The 23,210-nt window shown below is 40.9% G+C and overlaps 1 protein-coding gene across 1 annotated transcript in view; it reads right to left on the bottom strand.

Annotated features, from left to right (window-relative positions):
* The window catches only part of WIF1 (WNT inhibitory factor 1), an 81,561-nt gene extending 60,625 nt beyond the window's left edge, over nt 1–20,936 (bottom strand). The window contains exons 1-2 of the mRNA XM_070454651.1: nt 20,422–20,936; nt 19,741–19,880 (exon numbers count right to left, since the gene is read on the bottom strand). Coding sequence (XP_070310752.1) covers nt 19,741–19,880; nt 20,422–20,566 — 285 coding nt within the window. The 5' untranslated portion in view covers nt 20,567–20,936. The remainder of the gene's footprint in view (nt 1–19,740; nt 19,881–20,421) is intronic.
* Nucleotides 20,937–23,210: the final 2,274 nt, after the last annotated feature.

Here is a 23,210-nt window from a genome sequence, read left to right as displayed (position 1 = left end):
CGGGACAATGCTTACGCTCCCTTAGACCTGCCCATTTCTCTTCAGTTCATCACGAGTTCACGCAGATCTCAGAGGAACATGGGAAGGGCTCCTGCCTTCGAAGTGGCTGCAGAAGATGCTCACAGCGGAGAGGCCAGCAGTTTATAAACAATCGTTTGAATCTACCCACCAGGTTTTAGTTCCCCCCAAACACTGTATTCCATAGACAGCACATTCAGCAGAAGTTAACAGATGCTTCAAAGGCTAACATGCAGAGTATTTACTCAGATATCAAGACTTTAGCTGCCTGAGCACTTTCTCTTAAATAATCCCCCTTCTACTCTTTTCCCCTTCTACCCACTTGGATGTTCAGCTCTGATTAGCAAAATTAATTTGTCTTCTCTGTTACCAAATACCCATAGTGAAGTGAAGTGAAAATCGCTCAGTTGAGTCCAACTCTTTGCGACCCCATGGATATAGTCCATAGAATTCTCCAGACCAGAATAATGGAGTGGATAGCCTTTCCCTTTTCCAGGGGATCTTCCCAACCCAGGGGTCGAACCCAGGTCTCCCACATTGCAGGTGGATTCTTTACCAGCTGAGCCACAAGGGAAGCCCAAGAATACTGGAGTGGGTAGCCTATCCCTTCTCCAGTGGATATTCCCGACCCAGGAATCAAACCGGGGTTCCCTTATTTCGATAAATGTAGCAAACTATGATATTACTCCTCTTAGAAAGTGCTATCTTCTAGCTACTGATGACAGTAACTCTCTAAGCTTTGAAGTTGATCTATTTGCTAATTCCTCTCTGCCTTGTCCCAATGAAAAGTGACAAAACTTTACTGCAGAGTGTTGGGAGAAAAAATTACTTAATATCTTTTTAGGAAAAAATTTAATGAGTATACATGCAAAAATAAATGTTCCAATCACTATTTAAAAATATTTTTGGATAAATATGTCCAAATATGTATATGAAACAGGCAGAGAAACTCATAAATATTTATTCATAGTCACTGAAAATTCATAGAAAATGTGTTTTGTTGCTATGTTAAAGGAATTACCTAGTTTATTCTTTAGAAATTACCTACTAGCTTTATATTTTTAGATTAGAAGTATAGTTTTAATTACTATCTATCTGAAGAGTTATTTCCACAGTTAATAGCCACCTCTATGCTGCAGTGTTTACCTTGGAGGGCTTCACATCCCTGTGTGGAAAGGAGAATTGCTTACTGCTCCCCCACTTCCCCCTACAGCAGGAAATTCCCACTGAGGAGAACTGGTTAGAACTCAGCAAAATGCAGGTTAAAATCAACCCCCATCAGTACCATTTAGAAAACTTCATTTGGAGGTTTCGAAATAAGCCACAAAAGGATACTGAAAAGGACACCCCTGCCTGATTGTGTTTGAAATGTGTAGCTATGACAAGTTCTGTCTCCATCCACAGCCACAGTGTATGTGCCAAGAGCCTGTCCAAGGACATCCCAGGTGCTTTGACACAGAATTCCACTTGTGGAACTCAGTCCTAAGGGACAATTTTATTCATACTATTAATCCTAATATGGAAAAACTTTTACACATCAAGATGCCCTTCACAGAGTAATTTTTGTAGTGAAAAACTGTCTAGAGACATAATCAAAAGAGGAGAAAATTTAAATAAACCAGAGAATAAACGTAATAACATGCGACACTGCTCCCCCTTATCCGTAAGCAGACAACAAACAAGTGAAAGTCGCTCACTCCTGCCCGACTCTTTGTGACCCCATGGACTCTACAGTCAGTGGAATTCTCCAGACCAGAACACTGGAGTGGGTAGCCTTTCCCTTCTCCAGGGGATCCTCCCAACCCAGGGATCGAACCCAGGTCTCCCGCACTGTGGGTGGATTCTTTACCAGCTGAGCCACAAGGGAAACCCAGCAACAAACAAAAAAGGACATAAATTGTTACTTCAGTGCAAACAACTAGACGAAAAAAAGCAAAACGTTTTTATTTGTTTTTATTGGAGTATAGTTGATTTACGATGGTGCATTAGTTTCTGTTGTACAGCAAAGTGAATCAGCTCAACGTGTACATATATTCCCTCTTTCCTGGATTTCCTTCCCATTTAGGTCAGCAGAGAGCAGAGTCGAGTTCCCTGCGCCGTAGAGCAGGTTCTCATTAGTTATCGATTTTATACACAGCAGTGTATATACATCACTCCCAATCTCCCTATTCATCCCACTCCTTCGCCACTTAGTATCCACAACGTTGTTCTATAAAAAACACCAAAATATTCACATTTCTTAACACAAGTTAACCATACATGACTTCCCTATTCTTCTTTCTCTTTTTTTATATTTTCCAAAAAAATTCAGAGTGTACTAGCTTATGACGGAAAAAAGTAACGAAGTTAAAATAAAACTATAAGCATTCATAAAAAGAAATAGTTACACCCAGGAAATCAAGTACTACAAACTCTGTCTAGTTTATGTTCCTGAGTATTGGGTTTTGCAAGTTATAATTACTATAAAGACAGTTTGCAATAGAAAAAAAAAAAATCTCAATTTGTAACAGTGAGACAAGATCTGAGTTGATTCTCTAATTCTTTGTAAAGAGCCAAGCCAGGAATAAATGTTATGATTTGGAGAAGCTCTTAAAGGATAATCAATAGTAATACTATAGCTGCCCTGTCTTACCTGCCTCTGAGTTTAGCTCTCAAAGTCAGTTTATTAGTCAAACTGAATGGACTAAAACCAAGCTAATAAGAAAACCAGAGAAAAGTGGTCTAAAATAGGTTTTAGGAGATGTGATCCGCATTGTGAAGGCAAACAGGATTTTGAAAAGTTAATGCTGCTCAAAATTTATTTTTCTGTTGTTGCTGTTACAATTAACTGAACAGTCCAAACTGCTTTTTCTCCCTGTGATCTGAATTCAGACATAAAGCTAAGAACAATGCGGAAACGGTAATGATGAATAATAAATCACAGACACTTTAGAACTGAAAGGAACTCTTATTTCACAGATGAGAAAGAAAATGAAATACTTGTCTGAGGAACCAGATAAATGGCGTGGCGGCCAGGCCGGAAGCCAGGTCTCCGGAGGCTGGCTCAGCGTGACTCTGAGTTCAGAGAGTGAGCTGCCATGGCTTGGAGTGGGATCTGGGCACCCCGCCAGCACGCTCCCTGCCTGGGATCTGGCCGACTACCTTCCTTTGGCTTCATGGCTTCCATTTAGCACTAACAGCTCATTAATACAAAGGGAAGAAAAGGCCTTATTTTTTCAGTGTCCACTACGTGTCAAGTACTTTGTACACATTATGCAACTGCATTTTGCTGCCACGGTACAAAGTAAATTAATTCTTTTCTTTTAGCACTTGAAGAAACCAAGGCCCCAAGGGTTTAAGTCAATCAGGATTTGGCCGAGGTTGTCATTTGTCTCTTTTTGATGGTAACTTCTCCCACTGTGAGGCAGCTGACATGAAAACCTAGATGTGTTAAGAGTTCTCCAGAGAAAAGAAACCAAGAGGATAAACAGATTGACTTGCTATAAGGAGTTGGTTCATATAATCATGGAGGCTGACAGTAAGATGGAGATGGAGGAGAGATAGTGGTGTTATTCTAATCAGAATCCAAAGGCCTGAGAATGAGGAGCATCAGTGGTCTACATTCCAGTCTGAAAGAAGGCAGGCTCAAGACCCAAGAAGAGCCATTCTTTCTCTATGAAGGCAGCAGGTAGGAGTTCTCCCCTCTCACTCCTAAGAGGGTCAACCTTTTTGTTCTATTCAGATCTTCAACTGATTGGATGAGGCCCACCCACATTAGTCCTTAGTCTACCAATTCAAATGTCAATCTCATCCAAAATGACTTGACAGATAAAGCAAGAATAAAGTTTGATCAACTGTCTGGGTACCCTGTGACCTGGTCAAGCTGACACATAAAATTAACCAGTATATATCATATTCTTCAGTATGTTGAGGACCTGGACTAGGGAGAGGTAAGCAAGGCACCCAGATCACAGATTTACAGAGGAGCTCACTCCCAGGTTCAATAAGCACCCTGGAAGCCTTGCCTGTCCCACTCTAGTCCTGGCTCTATGCTCCACTCAAAAGGGCAGATTCAGTTACCTTTCTTAAACTGAAGTGTTTTATATTATGAAACAACTTTCCAGAATCATGTAAACACCATCCTAGAAAAGTCTTCGGTAGGCAGAATTTCTTAAGGAATTGAAAGCAAAAAATATCTGGAATACCAAAAGAAAACAGATCTGGGGGAACTCCCCAGTTGTCCAGTGGTTGAGACTCCATGCTCCCAATGTAGGAGGCCCAGGTTCGATTCTTGGTGACGAAACCAGATCCCACATCTGCCACTAAAGTTCCTGCATGCCACAACTAAGGCCCAGCACAGCCAAATAAATTAATATCTTAAAAAGGAAAACAGATGAAAGGTAATTATTTCTATGCTTACTATGGAATGGAATGATAACCCACTTATATTTTCCATGGAAAATATTTCCCTATAATTTAAACAGTATTCTGCTGCACAGATCCTAAAGCCTTTCTACAAAATCACAAACACACAAATCTGTGCATTATAGAAAAGTGCATAGCTATTCAAGATTATGCTTGAATTATTTTACTTTTGGCTAAGGCCACTCCCTGTAAATTATAGTTATCCCTCATATTTAGTTATCTGCAATTACATTAATGCATGATTTTTTTCACAGTTATTGGAAGGACTGAATGAACCTAATGAGATCATATAAATGAAAATGTGTTTTAAACTATTAAGTGCAATAAAGAAAGGCATCATTGCTAATAATGGGATGATAGAACAATCTCTTACCTCAATTTAGGAGCATGTGTGTGCTAAATCACTTCAGTTGTGTCCGACTTTTTGTGATCCTACGGTCTGTAGCCTACCATGGGATTTTCCAGGCAAGAATACTGGAGTGGGTTGCCATTTCCTTCTCCAGGGGATCTTCCTGACCCAGGGACTGAACCCACATCTCTTACGTCTCCTGCATTGGCAGGCAGATTCTTTATCACTAGCGCGAGAGCTGTACTAATTTATACACTCTCCTTCCATTAATAAGCAAATGTTTCCTTGAACTCTAATTCTCCAAGCTCAAGCCTGTGGGTATCCAAGAAATCAGATTAGTTTAATAATCAAACTTGGGGAACCAAAGACAGTCAGTCAGTCTGGAGTCAAGTTCTATTTGGCATTTGAAATAGGTCTTGACTTAGATGATTTGTTATTTGCCTTGTAAAGTAAGACTCTAAATGACATGGGTTGCAGAAACTCAATACTGATGTCTTCAGTTGGGGTCAGGGTCTTAAGCTGTGCTGCATTAGGTATCAAGTGACAGAGTTCAGTGCTGAACTTTGGACAGGGGCAGACTTACTTTTGCACAGAACACCACGCTGCTTTGAGGCTGTAAGGCTTGTGAAGAGTATAGCCCAGCTTGGCCTCTTGAGTCTGTGTAGCTTAGGAAGCAAGGAGAGGCTGAACCTGGACCTGAGGAGGCGGCTTCTCTCGGCACCTCACCGCAGCAGCAGAGGTCAGGACAGTCCCCTCCAGGACGGTATGGGTACGGCCTTTCTAAGAACTCACAGAAACAGTTGGTCTTTGCTAGAGAAGAAGTAGGAGGAAATGAACCAGAGGCCCTCCATCAGCAATGGAGGGGACAAGTCGGTAAATTTAAGGGTACAAATGCAAAGTAGGACTCACCAAATGTGAGTGACAGACCGGTGGTGTCTTGGAATATTAAAGTTACAACAGGAAGACACATTTGGGACCATTAAGAAGAGCAACTGTCTATGATTAACATGATCAAGATCACTAAATAAAATCTGCCATAATAAGTTCACTGCCATGAGCATGTTCAGCTAGAGGTTGTGTGACCATGATCATGGATGCTTCAAAGAAAGGTTGGGATTCATGGGGTAGATGAGCTCTGAGATCTCTTTCAACTCTGCTAGTCTGTGACCTTTAAATAGAAACCCCCCCCCAAAAAAAAAAAAACTGGATGAACATGGAGAGAGAACTCAAAGCTTGACACCTGTCTGAAACTGAGCAGTTGTTTAAAAGGAAGAAATGGGTAATCAGTGTATTATGAAATCATTCACATTTTTAGTTACTTAGGATGAGTTCTCAAACATCTGATGAGTTTTAATGTTTACAGGGACACTGAATTTGGGAAAGTTGTTTTCTAACTTGCTGAATATATGAATGGTCTAATGAAATGAGTTACATAAAGATCACAGTACCCACAAACAGGTCTCTGTGAGATAGAGAGCACCCCTACAGCCTTTGAAAAATGCTGGGGTGGAAAACTCCACAAAGAAGTAACCTTTACATTGCCATCTGCTGGCTACTGCTCTAACTGCAATATAATACAATCTTAAATATCCTAATCAGATCCAACTGGAAATAAGAATACTGATTGAACTTACAAATGATAGGAATGGCTTCACTAAGTACTCAAATGCCAAATAAATACTAGAACACTTTTATAAGTCTGTTGGAGGCCCACCTGGTTATTGCCTTAATTAGATGTCCTATTTGACTTGTGAATTCTCCCAGTGCTACATCCATGACCAGTACTGAAACAGCCCTTGGAAACAAGGCATCCTGACAAGTCCTACACTGGCAGTTCATTCAGGCCAATCTTCCCAAAGATAGTTTCCTTTGGGAGAGCTGACTTACTCTATCCCCTAGCAGTATAGCGACATTTGTTATATTCATTAAAAATATATATATGGCAAGTGGAAGGCAGAATACATTAGGGCAAATAATCTCAGGTACATAACAGTCACGAAGTCAAGCAGAGAAGCTGTTCCAAATGCACATATCTTAGTCTCACAGGTCATAGGCTAGGCCTTGAAGAACACAGGGCCCCTATGCTGATAATTCACTCCTCTCCCAACAGACGTAATGCGCCCTCTTCAGTACTTTCATAGCATCTTGTTCATTCTGCATTTAAAACATGGTTGTTACTGTATTATTGTTATTTTGGTTCATATCTGCTCCTGTACTAAATTGTAGTCTCCTTGAAGGCAAGCATCATATACAATTTACATTTTATTTTTTAGCATTCAACACATGCTTTGTCATTAGATAGTCCCTCAATAAATATTGATTGAGTTGAGGTCAAAAGAAGGAAGAAAGAGAAGAAGACAAAAAGGATCCAAAGTGTTCAAAATCAGTATTTCTATTCCATACCTCATGCCTTAGTTCTAGACTCTAGTTTTCAAATGCATACCAGACTTTGCCATCTGAGATGTTTAGCAGAAATTTCATCTTCAGCAATTTCGAAATGAACCCTACTATCATTGTGCCTCAAACTGTTCTGTAACTAGTTTACCAGTTAAGACCTAGCTATCTTCCCAACCATGTGAGTCACCCTCTATCCCCCCATCTCCAGAATACCCACATTCAATAAGTTCTGCCAATTACACTGAAAGAGACCTATCAGTGGTATCTTCTTACTTCCTCCCTCTTTCTCCCAGTTACCTGCCTTGGTTCACATCCTTGTTACCTCTTGTGGCATCTTAAATAACTTCCTAATTTGCTCCTGTCCTCAGCCAGCTACCTCATCTACCCTTCATCTGCCACCAAAGTTATCCTCCATACAGTACATCATCATCTACTTTTAAACTCAATGGCTTGCCACTTTTTATAAGACAAGCCAACAGTGGCATACAGTAGTCATCATAATCTTCTCAAACTTACTTTTTGAGATATTCTGTTCCATAAACCCTAACAATTCTGAACAAATTGTCTTTCTCCAGCCTCTCCAATGATTCTCAATCCTGTGTGCCTCCCCACAGGTCATTCAATAGACCTAGAATGCCCATCCTAACCCCACCTGCCTTGGTCACTGTCTGCCTACTGAACAGTTGGTGACCCAGTTTAGATGTTACCTCCACTGTGCTGTTTACTCCAGAAGATAAGCAATTGCAAATTTACCTGATCAACGGCAAGATCCTCTGGTTTTATATCCCCCTAGCACTTTCCTTAGTACATTTAATGGGGGCAACAGCTAGCCCATTGGAAGGCTCTGTGCAAATTAGGTAGAAGTGTCCCCTCTGGGCAGAGGCAGCTCTGTGTCAGGCTGTAAGACTTGACAAGTGAAATATGGGCTGGATTTCAGCTTAGTCAGGTTGAACTTGCCGCTTTGCTCAGATTCCCTGAAGCAGTGAAAAACCCTGTCCAGCTGAATGTGGTAGCCCAAAAACTTACCACAACGATTACGATTGCCTTTTCGTTTGGGGGATTTAAAAAAAAAAAAATTTATTTATTTGGCTGCACCAGGTCTTAGCTACAGCATGTGGGATCTTTTAGTTGTGGGATGAAAACTGTTAGTTGTGGCACATGGGGATCGAGTTCCCTGACCAGGGCTCAAACTCAAGCCCCTTGCCTTGGGAGCGTGGAGTCTTAGCTACTGGACCCCAGGGCAGCCCCAGAATGTTGTCCTGCCCCCAGGCAACAGGTGAGAGGTCTTGTACCAAGGCCACAGAAGTGCAGCCCAGAACCAAAGACATTTTTGAAGCTAATTGACCCCCTTTGTAACCATGGCCAAAAGCCCCTGATCATCACTAATAAGCTTCCCAACTCCAAATTAGGCAAAGATGCCCACTCCAGTAAACACCTTATAGCACTCTAACCAATCACCTAACACTAACCTTCCAGCAGTAATTTTCTTTGTCTTGAGGCTATAAAAATTGGTTATTAATCCATGAAAACTGTTGACTCTCCCTAGACTGTGAGGAGGTCACCCACTGTGCTCATAATATCCCTCTATCTCTGCTTTTTGTCCTTAATAAACTCACTTTCTTCTAAAATGCTCTATGTGTGGAAATTCTTTAGCACCCAGCACTTGGATTACCCCAATACATAATGACCTTTCTGATGCCAGTCTTGACCACCAGCTGATGAATTCCTAGAAGGCAGGTAGATCAATCAAAATTCGTATTCTCAGAACCTAGGCCATGTAAACATTGATAAGTATTGCTTGAATTGCTATTTTTTGGCATGAGGAGATATTCCAAAAATTATCAAAGCTGTCTTAAGTTATATAAATGTGTACATAAGTGTTCTTATTTGTGTAGTCTTGGGCAAGGAATTTGACTTTCTTATGCCCTGGTTTCCTCATCTATGTAGTGGAGATAAAAATAGTACCTACCCTAGGATTGTTGTGAGGATCTGATGAGATAGTATCTGTAAAGTGCTCAGAAAAGCACCCAGTCCACAGTATGATTTATTAAGTACTGACTGTTACTTAATAATAATATACTATGTATAACATTGGATAAAAAAGAAAAGATTCTGAGATGAATCTTTTTAACATTGACAATGAGACAATTCTGGAGGAAGAATTTCTCTGCTTTGATTGAAAAAATATAGAGACATTGCAGTTTATATAAAGATATTACCATTAATATTAAATGATTAATGATATTTTAATATTAAGGTATAGAATACTAATAGCTCAGAATTTGGAAGGAGTTTGGAGGTAATCCAAACAGCTTTTCTTATAGATATAAGAACTGGTCAAGTGACCTTTCTGTGGGTTCTAGTGTTTCTCCATCTGACCCTTACCAAGTGTCCAGCATCATTTCTTCATTTCCCCTCTTCCAGAACCCCCAATATTCTCCCTTCCACTCATCTAGCCTCAGTCTCAGGTACCATCAGCCTTGCCCAGAATGCATTTTCACAACTGTTTTTGCCTCTGCCTGTGATACCTCCCTTCCTGTGCCTTGCTCCCATCTCAGAGGATCTACCCCTCATGCACATTCTTCAAGTCCCACTTTGATTATTAGATCTTCTCTAGGGAAGCCTTCGCCTACTTCCTCAGCCAAAGCTAGCTGCTTCCTCCTCTGTGTTCCTAGAGCTCGCTGTGTGTTCACACACCTATTTAGCAGGAATCAGAGTAAGACCAGGACTTCCCAGGTGACTCAGGGATAAAGAACTCATCTGCCAATGCAGTAGATGGAAGAGACACTGGTTTGATCCCTGGGTTGGGAGGATCCCCTAGAGAAGGAAATGGCAACCCACTCCAGTATTCTTGCGCGGAGAATCCCATGGACAGAGAGGAGCCTGGTGGGCTACAGTCCACGGGGATGCAGAGAGTCAGCTACACACTGGAGTGCAAGGACTCTGGATGCCACCTGTCTAGGTTTAAATCCCAGCTCTGTCACTCTTCTCAGTTGTTTTATCCCTCAAATGGGAACCACAATGTATCCATTCATTCAACAGTTCGTTACTGATTGCCTGTTGTGTGTCAGGAGCTGTGCCAGGACCTAGAATTTTTGTATGGCAAATAGGTCAAAGTCCTTGCCGTCACGAACATTTATGGGGAGAGTCAAATAATTAAAAATGAACAGTGGTTTGACCAAAAAGTTTGTTTGGGTTTTCCATAACACCATATGGAAAACCCCAGCTCAGAGGCATCCCCCATCTGCTGACAGGATGATCTAAACTCTAACTCTGCCTCTGTCGTACTCCGGTGGGTTAGTCGCTAAGTCGTAGCTGGCTCTTGCGACGCCACGGACTGTAGCCGGACAGGCTCCTCTATCCATGGGATTCTTCAGGCAGGAATACAGGTGTGTCTTGTCATTTCCTTCTCCAGGGGATCTTCCCCACCCAGGAATCGAACCGGTGTCTCCTGTATGGCAGGCAGATTCTATTGTACTCTTTCACACTTTTTCATGGACTGACTCAACATTACCTATAGAGTAAGTTTCAGGTGCCTTGACATGAAGGATGAAGTCATGGAGACCGAGCCCCTGCCTTCCTCTCCACTGCCTGCCCGGCACACTCCAGCCACACCAAAGTGCTAGTTCCCCAGATAATGCATGTCTGGTCTCTATGCCTTGCTTTACGTTGTCTCCCTTCCCTGAAAATCATCCCCGCGTCCACATTTGTGCTTGTCCAATTCAGACTCAGGGCCAGAGTTCTTTCTCATGTGTGCTCTCATTCTAACCTGGGAATGCTTCAGTACTTCTTCAACACCCCTCACCAGGAATTCTTAAAACGATCTGTTTCCAGATAGCTGCCTCTCCAGTTGGCTTCCAGTTTTCTCAAGGGGGGGACTGGGTTCTTTTGTCTTTTTGTCTTTGTTGTTTCGTTCTGGTTGTTTTTCTTTGGTTTTCTATTTTTAAAAACATTTATTTTTAATTGAAGGATTACTGCTTTATAATATTGTGTTGGTTTCTGCAATACATCAACATGAACTGGCCTTATGGGACTGGGTTCTTAATTACATTTTGTACCCAAGGCATGATCTGAGTTATGGCCAAGAGCAGCTAAGCAGGGACTAGGTTCACGTCCTTTATCCCACTGTCCGCTAAGAATTTACTCCCTAAATATGTCTCTGTCCCTGGCCCACAACACACTGCTGCCTGGGAGGTCTGTTCAGGTGAATAGGTTTCAAAAATGCTTGATATTTTCCAAGTGTCTCTCATCAGATTCATCCATAAAATCTAAAAAGATAAAATATATCTCTCAGAGGCAGAGACATTTGTTCCTTGATCCTAGAGTTTTAACTCATAGGTTTTGAAAGAAAATCGAATACTTGAAGAAGCAGGCACAGTTTGAACTCCTCTATTTACAGTGTTCAACTTCTCATTATTTCAACTGCAAGATCACCTGCCAAGTATAATTTCTATTATCTTTATCATACTTTTTCTTGATACTTGGAAAGTTTTTCTTGATAGTTAGAAATGTAACATGGGAGTTGAGAATGCTAAGTCAATTCCTCTTTGAACATTATTTTCTTTACTCAAGCATCCTTTTACAGTAAGTTCAAAATTCTAGATTCCATTAGAAAGTTGTTTTCCTATGCACTTACATAAAGTGATTTTTTAAAATAAAGTGATTTTCTTTAATAGTTCTATGCTCTAATCACCTAAAAAAATTTAACCTGGAGCTGCGATCAATCATCACAAACTTTCAAAAGTTTAGTAAGAAAAACAAGAGCTAAATTATAGTTGTAGAAAAGCCACTGTCATGTAATCTAAAATATGACACAAATGAATTTATCTATGAAACATGCAGACACAGAGAACAGGCTTGTGGTTGCCAAGGGGGAGAGGGTTTGGGGAAGGGATGTTTTAGGAGTTTGGGATTAGCAAATGCAAACTATTACATATAGAATCAATAAACAAAAGGGTCCTACTATATAGCACAGGGAACTATATTTCAATATCCTGTGATAAACCATAATGGAAAAGAAAATGAAAGTGAATGTGTGTGTTTCTGTGTATTTGTATATCTGAGTCACTTCGCTGTACGGCAGAAATTAACACAACACTGTAAATCAACTATACTCAAATTTTAAAAAACGAAAGCCACTGTCTACTTAACAGAGAAACCAGATTTACTTAATACGTCCCTGGGACAAAGCTGCAACATGTTGAGTCCATTCTCTTCATGGCAGAAAAGAGAGAAAACTCCTTAAACTGTTTCTACCTTCTTCTCCCCCAAAACCCTTGTCCATTGTTTGACCTTGCCATCCCCTTGACCGAATTTCCATGACCTCTCAGATGAGATGCAAGGTCCACCGTGATCACCTAGAAGATGCCTTCCCCTTTCAAGGGACCTCCATGCCCTTGAACAGCCTGAGCTCTTCGCTTGAAAAGCACTTGCCTCTCTTGCTGGTCTGATGAAAGCTTGCTTATCCTGCAGGAATTAATTCGGAAGTCACCTGCTCAGCTCTTGGCTCCCTTCCTCCTCCAGACAGGGAAAGGGGTGGCCTTCTTTGCGCTCTAAGCCAGTCCTGAACTTTCTAACCTCATCTGCCTGGGTGTGATGGATATTTGTTTCCTAGACTGTGAGCTCCCTGAGGACAGGGACGTGTTTACGCCTCTTCATGTGCTCCAGTGACTAACTGAGTGTCTGTATCTGTTGACTGAGTGCCAGAAGCAGAGAGAAACACTACATGGGAGAACAACTCCTCCTGGGTTCCTGTATCCTACTGCTCTCCACCCGGGCGCCCCTTCCCAGTAGCTGTGGCTTTGACAGCACGTGTCTCCTTGGACAGTTCATTTCAGAGTATTAGACAAAAGTCCACTCTCGGGATATGGAATGTGTCCCCCTTCCTGAAACACTCTTAATCCTCAATTCTTTCAACACTCATCCTACTCATCAGAGACATTTAAGTTAAATGAGTTTAATCCAAAACAAAATGCTTTATCGAACCTCATTCCTTTCCACCCAACCACAACAATTTAAAAGATTTCTATTGGTGCAAACATTTAAAAGTCAGGAATAAACATGGAGGATAACAGCAAAGGGTTTGTTTATGTGCCTTGACACCACCATGTGAGGAAGACATAGCAGGGTTTACCTTTATGCCATGGAAATTGCTCTAGAACCAGATGAGGCTTACAAGGTACCTTGCAACTCATCTCCTCTAAGCTATAAAGTCTTTTTTTTTTTTTTTTCCTGGCAAAAGTTTGAGAAACTTACTGCTGTTTTCTATCAGCGGATACAACAGATGGCTGGCACATGCCTGCTTGCTAAATGAAATGGGCCCTCTGCAGAATTATTCTTTGATCCCTGGTGGCATGTCCACAACACCACAATGCAAAATACCACAGTGCAGCAGAATCTAAACACTAAAGGTTTAAAGTTGTGCTTTTGATATGAGTATCTTCTTTAAAAAAAAAAAAAAATCATGCCCACAATATGTAAACATTTCCACATTCTCACTTGGAAACCATGGAACAGGGGTCAAAAAACAAGGCACTTCCTTTATTTGGTGACATAAAACCACTGCAAAGGTATGGCAGCGAACTCCAAGAGTGCAAAGGGATGCAACTACTTGGGTTGTAACTACCAACACAATCATAACTCCATCAGGCAAAAAGTGTGGATGGTGCCCATTGAGGGATTTAACTAATAACAATCAGTACTACCATAACGTCAGAGTTGGGAGGAGGTGTTTAAGGGCATTTGGCAGTTGCTTTGAAGAGGGAGAGGAAGCATTTGAATGAAAATTCACTCTCTATTGTTTTTCTTTGATTTTTGTCAAGGGGAGAAAGGAAGGAAAATACCGTTTTAATACGGGTCTTCTTAACTCAACCAGTCCAAGGGGAAATTTGAGACTTGGAATTGCAGCCAATTTAAGGGGCCCAGTGCTACATCATATCAACCACCACACTGCAAAACAAGTTCTCTAGGGGATGATCCAGTCAATCTTATAGATACCTGTCAGTAGGGTGATCCTATTTAAAAAAAAAAAAAACAACCTAGCAAAAATGTGAGTCAGTTATCAGGAAAATGATCTGTTTCTGACCTTTTTTTCCTCTCAATGGTACTGTCTTCATTTTAAAGGTGAATTTGGATACAAATACACATATACAGGCTTTCCAGGTGGCACAGTGGTAAAGAATCTGCTTGCCAACAAAGGAGATACAGGTTTGATCCCCAGGTCAGGAAGATCTCCTGGAGAAGGAAATGGCAACCCACTCCAGTATTCGTGCCTGGAGAATCCCATGGACAGAGGAGCCTGGTGGGCTACAGTCCATGAGATCACAAAGACACACATTATGCATGCACGCACATTATGTTACACACTATTATATATAAAATAAAAAACAAAGACCTACTGTATAGCACAGGGAACTATATTCAATATTTTGTAATCTATAATAGAAAAGAATCTGCAAAAAATATATATACATGTATAACTGAACCATCTGAAAAATAATATATGTATGTATAACTGAACCACCTTGCTGTACATATAAAATAGCACAACATTCTATAATAAAACAACAATGCTTCACTTGAAAACAACCCAGAAAGGCTAAATTTGGGTGCTAACTGGAATCATTTACAAAGACACAACAATCTAGGCAAAGTTCTCAGGCTTTCCTTATATTTGGCTTTGTATTACTGTTATTACTTCTGGCAGTTTTCTATAATTCAAGAAGTTTTTTTAATTGTAGAGAGCTAGTAAAAGTTATGAATACATTTATATATTTAACCTTACATTTTGGAATATATTTCACTTTATACACTATATCTTCAGCATATCTAATATTTTCGATTTTCAGTGATCACACATTGAACAAAGAAGCATGTTCCTGCAGTTTAATCCAATAAAGTAAATTTTCCACACCATACACCTGTCCACCCACTTCCCCAGGGCAGCAGGTAAAATGTTCTTCCTTTCCTGTACCCACAGCAATATTCTAAACTTCTATTTTTAAACATCCTAAAACTGAGAAAAATGAATATTCATATATGTATATATTAGTGACTTCTAGAGGTTGCAAGAATTATGCCCTCTATTCACGACTATGATACAGGGCTTCCCTGGTGACTCAGTAGTAAAGAGCCTGCTTGCAATGTAGTAGATGCGGCAGGAGCCTCGGGTTCAATTCCTGGATTGGGAGGATCCCCTGGAGAAGGCAATGGCAACCAACTCCTGTGTTCTTGCCTGGGAAATCCCATGGATAGCCCATGGGGTTTTAAGAGTCGGACACGACTCAGCAACTAAACAACAACAATACATGACAAAAAGCTTACTCTAAGATCTGGACCTGTTGGTACAGATCATCAGAACTTGCTTAATAATCCAGGTGGTGGATTTAAAGTTAATATTGGCCCATTATCTTCATCCAGGTGATTTCTCTTCCATAGATACCAATTTCATTCTAACCCTTGCCAAACATCATGAAGTATAGGCATTTGATTGTAAGAAGATAGGAAAACTAGTATAGATAAATTTATCATAAATTTATCACCACTGCTAAAAGAAGCCAACAGAAAAAGGGATGCCCTATTAACTAGGGACCAGAGTCATAGTACCTGAGCATCTTTATGCAGGTGACAGAATATAGGAAAGTGATTAAGATCAAGTCTATATAATCTTTATAAACAATGATTTATATGATTTCTAGAAATAAGATATTTTGCCTAACACCAAATTTCTTCATATGGAAATCAACAGTAGTGTCTCAGTATTAGAATTCAGATTTGTCTAACAAAACTTCTCATTTAAGTTTTATTTGAAAGCCTTTAGGTTTAGAAAAGGTTATTTTCCAAATAAAATGTTTAATTAGTGTATAGAGTAGAAAACCAAAGTAGTTGCTCTTGGCCTCTTCTTGACTCAGATTTAGGGAAAAATTAGAATAAAGAATGCCCCATTGAAAAATATCAACTATTAAAAGTTATATACAGTAATAAAGACTATTTTCTCTTTAATTACCCCAAATCTTTTAAGCTTAAGCCTCTTTAGTAGAAATTCTCTCATCTAAAAGACTTGAGAAGGTGCATGTCAGAAAATGAATGACTATTTTAAATGGGCAATCAAGTAGAGACAGGATTTTTCATGGATAATATGAATTTAAGAGAGAGGAAGAGGTCAAGGAATCTGATTTCAGGCAGGAAAGTTTAGCAAAGCAGACTTTTGAAGATTTCACAAAAAACTAGTCAGTGAGGATCAGATACACATAAGCAAATTCTTTGGGCTCCATAGGTTAAGATCAGCCATGGAAACAAACTCTTTCACCATTTTGTTGAGTGATCTGCAGTGCAAAAATGAAACTGGATAAAAATATAAGTAAATTATTTATAATACAGAACATTATCCAGTTTTAGATTCTGAGTATAACTTTTTACACATATTTAATGTAAAATAATTTTTAAAATTACAAATCAACACACATTCACTGTGGAAAAACCAAAACATAATAAAGGTAGATATAACTAATGTTAACATCTTGGAGGATTAGACATTTATCAGACATGTTTTCCTATAACTGTCCACATATTTTGTAATAAAATTAAACAGAATATACTATTATAGGCTATTGCATAATTTGTCATGAACATCTTTCCATGGCATTGAGTAGATGTCTAGATATTCTTATTAATGCTTCCTGCAATTATTACAGACTTCTAGGTTCTGCCCATTTTTTTTTTCTTTTATTAATAGCATGACCACGAATAGGCTGGCACCAAAAACTTTATTCATAGCCATGATTATTTTCTTAGGATGAATCTCCGGGAGTAAAATATCCTAGTCAAATAATCTATGTCAATTTTTTTGCCATCAGAGTCAAATCGCCCTGCAGAAAGGCTAACATGCATCAGAAACAAATCAGTATGGATCATTCTCCACAAACTAAAAATACTTTTAAAAACTTGACCAACGTAATATGAGGAAATGAATCTCACTGTAATTTTTATTTGCATTTGTTTGGAGTCAAACATGAAAGTCATTTTAGATGGCTCCAAGAATATCTTGGGTTAGTGAACAAATACTTTACTGGAAGTAGATAACACCTACTGAAACTTCAATCCTAAAATTCTTAATTTTCCATGGGTTATCAGAACATTTAATATTTAAGTTTTAAATTTTCATTAATCAGCTATGTGTCTTGCTTTTGCTGAAATCCCTAAAGGTTTGCTATTTTGAATGAAATAACTAGATAATGGAAGGAACTCTTTATTTTTCCATGTAGAGGTTTTGATGTGGTTTGGATTTAGCCAAAGTTGCCTTTCAAAAATCTTAAAGTATTTTTTTGGTATTGAAGTCATATTTTTTCCATATTCAAAATTTCCATGCATTTCAAAAATTATGGTGCTAGAATCACAGAACTTTATTGGCATTAGTCACATCTAAATAATATTTAAAAACATCTTGCTGTTTGGCATCATGTAGATCCTTTTCCCTTTCTCAGTATCCCCGACTCCCCCAAAAGAGAAACATAACAGATTTCACACAGTTACATATGGTAACTATCTGGAGCAAACTGAACTGAGGTGCTAACATTGGCCAGCATAATCCACAAGAGGAATCAACACCTAAGCCAGAGAGAAAAAGACTCTCGAAGCTTCATCTACATACCACCACTCCCTCTAATCCTCTACAAAAAATATTCCTCAGATTGTTTGATATGCAATCCATTTTGTACTCAACAATATGCCAATGTTTGCAAAGGGGAGAAAGCATGGAATTTAAGCCTTTGCTTCAAGTTCCATTCTTCAGAAGACAAACTCATAGGAAAAATAAATAGACTGATAAACCAATCAAATCAATTAACCAGAGCTATTAACATTTTCTGCTTTGCCTGAAGTTACTGAACACTTTCAGCCAGGAAGGGGTGCAAGTCAAAGTAACTAATGGTTCTTTGTTGTTGTTTGGTCACTAAGTTGTGTCCGACTCTTTTTTTGACCCCCATAGACTGTAGCCTGCCAGGCTCCTCTGTTCATGGGATTTCCTAGGCAAGAATACTCGAATGGGTTACCATTTTCTCCTCCAGGGGATCTTCCCAGCCCAGGGATCGAACCCTTGTACCCCACGTTGACAGGTAGGTTTCTTATCACTGAGACATCAGGGAAGTCCCTAATGGTTGTTACAAATCTATAGAAGTAAAGAAAATGTTCTTTTTAAAAATCACAGAATCAATACTGATCCCAGCTGACAAGTGGTCAAACACAATAGATTCAGGTGAAAAATAAAAGGTGACAATTAAAGGCCATTCTCTGATTTATTACTGGGTTTCACAATAATTCAAGATTAGCTGTCCATAAAGTATTATGAAGAGGAAACTGTGGGGGGGGGGGGGAGGAAAGGAATACCCTCCCCAGAGAGCAGTAGGAGCCTCAGTGAGCTTATCTGCAAAATAGGGGTATTAGAATAGATGACCCTCCTGTTAGGAACTCTGGTGGACCCAAAACATCTATTCCTTTATGACAATGGAAGTGTTGAAGGATCTAGAGTTGAAAGGAAAAACGAGAGAACAGATCTGTGGAAAAGGCAGCTTAAATAATCATAATCATGCCTATACTACAGCAGAGAATTAGAGAGAACCGAAGTGGTGTCTCAATTCAAAGTAACTACTTTTTAATAAAGTGTTTTCTGGATCACATTCTTTATGAAAATAGCCACTTAAGCAGCTTTAGAATAAAAAGACCTAAAATGTGATTTTAATTACAATGATTTTCATAAGTAGACACATTTTACCCACTAACAAGCAGAAGAATTTATTAACTTACCATTTGTCCTCTAGAGTAAATTCTCCAACTGAAGAAAAGAAACTAAGCTTACATTTTATCCTCCCTTTCTTTTCCAAATTACAGGTCATTTATGTAATACTGAAACATAAAAAAAGCTGCTAATATGCTAAGAAATAAAAGGACTGCTTCTTCATAAAAATACAGTGTAGTTTTCTTTTTCCATGTGAAGGTATTTAAAAAACCAAGAGCTTCCAATATTTTACAAACATTCTTTTATGACACTTTGAGTCTGTGAACTTGTACCAGAAATATACAGTGTTATCATTAGTGAATAACACTCAATATGCCATTTCTTTCAAAGGCACAATGTCAAAAGTACTTACAGACTTTAAAAATTGTTTTAAAGTATAAACAATGTCACAGGTGGTTGCTATATATCAATACTAGGGGAAAAGAGTGTTTTGAGTATTATGTTAAATTTTAGTATCAATGAGCACAGAAAAAAGCAATGCTGCTATTTGAGGTCATTATATTTCCAGCAGTCTGAAGACACTGAGACTTATTAAAATAATGATCTGAGGCACTTTGCCTAGCTTTTTCTTTTGGGAATCTTCAATTTATGTGACATATTTAAATAAATGGGAGTTAACTCTTTATTTGCTTTGGAGATCAGATGAGAAATCACTCTTGAAAATTGTAAAAAAGAAAAATGTAGCCGACTACATACTATATTGCCTTATTTCTACCTGCCATCAGCTGCTGGAAATATTAAAGGGTGATTTTCTCCAGCCTTTCTAGTTAACAGGACTCACCTGCCCTGCAGCTTGCCAGGTGAAATTCATGGAATGGATATTGACAGGAATAGCTGGCATTCTCTGCTGTGCTCTTCTGAAGTCATGTGTAAAGGGGGCCATTTTCCCCTCTGAAACAATCAAGATATCTTCTTCAAGTCCTGGTTTAAAACACACACACACACACAAAAATAAAGCTATCAAACTAGCTGAACTTAGAAGAATCCAAATCAGAACTTGCGTGCCAAAAGAACACCGAAGAATTAGTAATGGGTCGTTTCTTTTCACAAAGCACCTTCCCTCAAGTACCAATTAATATTCCTGTGGATGATAAGAATGATAGCAAAGACGTGTGCTTTCAGTGAAATGGAGTGAACTGTGGAGCAAACCGATACCAACAAATGCTCGGTCCACTGAAGCTGGATTGTAGAAACCAACAACAGCATGATCAGAACATTAGAACAGCTTAAATTTATGGAGAGAAGAGTTTAAACTCTTAGATGGAAAAGCGATAGTCCATAGGATCGCAGAGTCCGACACGACCGAAGAGACTTAGCAAGCACGTAGCTAGCTAAAAAGGGGACAATCTTCCTTGGAAATTAAGTTTTAAAAACATTCTAAATGCATGTATCTCTCCTTTAAGAGAAGAGCTGGAGGGAGTGAAGACCCAGGCATTTGGGAACAAGCTCCGCGAAATCATACCTATGAGCACTCTCGCCTGGTGAGCGTCGATCCACAGGTACAGGCTCTCGGGCTGCTGCCCGACCTCCGCTCGCAGCACCAGCAGGCACCGGAGGATGCTCCAGAGCCAGAGCGCGCCGGCAGGGAAGGCGCTTTTCCGGGCCATGCTACTCCGGACCTCCGGGATCGTGGTTCTCGCAGCTGAAACTCCTCCAGTACCTACCCAACCTGCCGCCCTTAAGTTGTCTCCCAGCGCGGGCAGTTCCCCGCGTAGACGGCTGGGCGTGTAGCCTCTTGGCTCTGGGACGCGGGAGCCTGGGTGAGCCGGCGGAGGAGTAGCACGAGGGAGAACTGGCGAGACCGGGACACGGGAAGGGGGCGTAGGTGGGAGAGGAGGGCGCGGAGGCGCAAGACTGGCAAAGCGGGAGATGCCAGCCCGCCGAAGGAGACACAACGGTCAGAGGGTTAAATATAGCGGGAGAGTTAGAGCGGGAAGGGCAGGCGCAAGTGAGGTGCGAGCAACGCGTGACGGTGCCCAGTCGGCCGCCACTGGGGGGCGCTGGGGGGACGCGCGGGGGTGGGGCGGCGCGCAGCCCCGGAGGCCGAGTCGCCCCGGAGGCCGAGTCGCCCCGCCGTGCGCCGCGCGGAAGCAGACGCGGAAAAGGGCGCTCCAAGGGACCCCAGGGACGTCACTTGCCTCTGCCTCTGGCCAGACGAGGCATGAACGGAGGGAAATGCGGTGAGCTGACTTATAACGGCTTGACTGAACCCAGATGATGATGATGATGAATGATGTTAACTTCCACTGGTACCCCGGTGTTAAATAAAGGCTCAGATTCCTCCACTTTTCCCACTGTCCCACTTCTCCCATATTTCGCCACTGTCATTCTTCACATCTGCAAACACGTGGCGCATTCCCATCCATCTAAAACCTGAGAGTCCAGCTGTCTAGAGGTGCCTGGTTGCTGGCGCTGGGGCGGGCCGGGGCATGGGGCTTTCCCTCCTCGCGTGTCTGACGCCGCGGGGAATGCTTTTCACAGCTGCGGAGGCTCTCCTCCCTGCTCACCGGCAGCACCCTGAGCTCTGACCTGCTGGGGTCGGGCTTCCAAAAGTCATGACCATCTTCATAGTTGGGGGTATATCGAGAAATTTGGAGGCGCGCCGCGCTGGTACTGAAATCGCAGGCGCTTTAGAGCAAGCCAAGGCTCTGGCCTTGCATAGGGGAAGAGTAGTTAGCTGGCAACGGGCTCTGGCCAGCCGCACCCATTAAACCCCAGGAGAGATTTGATTTGCCCCCTGCCAAATCCCTTGGATGTGATGAAAACGGAAGCAAAAGGGGGTTTCTTGTTTTATCTTAGATTTCAGACTCAGAAAAAGGTTGTTTACTTCTGTTTTTTTTTTTTTTGGCATCCAAATGCTGCGATAGAAATCCCAAGGATTGAGCCTGTGGGGTTTGGCGTGTGGGCTAAAGGCGTGTGGGTAAAGAATCCGCCTGTCAATGCAGGAGACGCAAGAGAGGTGGGTTCCAATCCTGGGTCAGGAAGATGCCCTGGAGAAGGAAATGGCAACCCACTCCAGTATTCTTGCCTGGGAAATCCCGTGGACAGAGGAGCCGGGCGGTCAACAGTCCAGGGGGTCACAAAGAACCGGACACTACTGAGCACACACATACAATGTGGGAGAGCAGACCTGAAGTGGAACAGGTGCATGCATTAAGTATTGGGTCATGAGTTCCTAAAGAATATGCATTTCTAATTATGAAATATTTTCAGTTGTACGACTGTTGATCTTCGAAAAGAACATCAAAGAACTGCTGAAAGTTTTATTTTAGGTTTGAAGGATTTGTTAACAAAAGAAACCACTGGTCACACACAATAAACAATTTCAATATTTAATCGAGGATTGACTTCATTTCAATTATACAATCGTTGAAAGAAAAGACAAATGTCCGTCTAGTCAAAGCTATGGTTTCCCCAGTAGTCATGTATGGATGTGAGAGCTGGACCATAAAGAAAGCTGAGCGCTGAAGAATTGATACTTTTGAACTGTGGTGGTGGAGAAGACTCTTGAGAGTCCCTTGGACTGCAAGGAGATCAAACTAGTCAACTCTAAAGGAAATCAGTCCTGAATATTCACTGAAAGGACTGATGCTGAAGTTGAAACTCCAATACTTCGGCCACCTGATGCAAAGAACTGACTCTTTGGAAAAGACCCTGATGCTGGGAAAAATCGAAGGCAGGAGAAGGGGAGACAGAGGATAAGATGGTTGGATGGTATCACCGACTCAATGGACATGAGTTTGAGCAAGCTCTAGGAGTTGGTACTGGACAGGGAAGCCTGGTGTGCTGCAGTCCATAGGGTAGCAAAGATTTGGACATGGCTGAGCAACTGAACTGAAAAGAAAATAATAAAGAAAAGTAAAAGCACATACTTCACCAAATTGTGCCAACCAACATCCAGGCTTGAACAGCCCTAGGAAGTCCCTCATTAATAGCAATCTGGAGTCCCATTTGGGAAAAGGTCCTGGGCAATGTGCCTACCCCATGGGTGAGACTTCAAATTACAGTTTCCAGGGCTCCCATTTATAATCCTGGGCTACAAACACATCATCAATTTGCACACAAAAGTGCAGCCCTGGTTCTTTTTTAAACTTCTACAATGCTGTTTGTTTTATCTTGTGAGTCATAGGATTTTGTTCGATCTGGGGTTGGGATGTGGGGATGCTGGCCAGACCCTCAGGAGCTCAAGAATTCCAGACCACCTCCTGTTTTTATCTATAGTGCCTCCTGACCTGTGTTTGCAGGCAGGCA

This window comes from Odocoileus virginianus, chromosome 24, assembly GCF_023699985.2.
Source record: "Odocoileus virginianus isolate 20LAN1187 ecotype Illinois chromosome 24, Ovbor_1.2, whole genome shotgun sequence".
Lineage (NCBI taxonomy): Eukaryota > Metazoa > Chordata > Mammalia > Artiodactyla > Cervidae > Odocoileus > Odocoileus virginianus.
The sequence above is the reverse complement of the archived record's forward strand: the minus strand, read 5'-3'. Positions and strand labels throughout refer to the sequence as shown.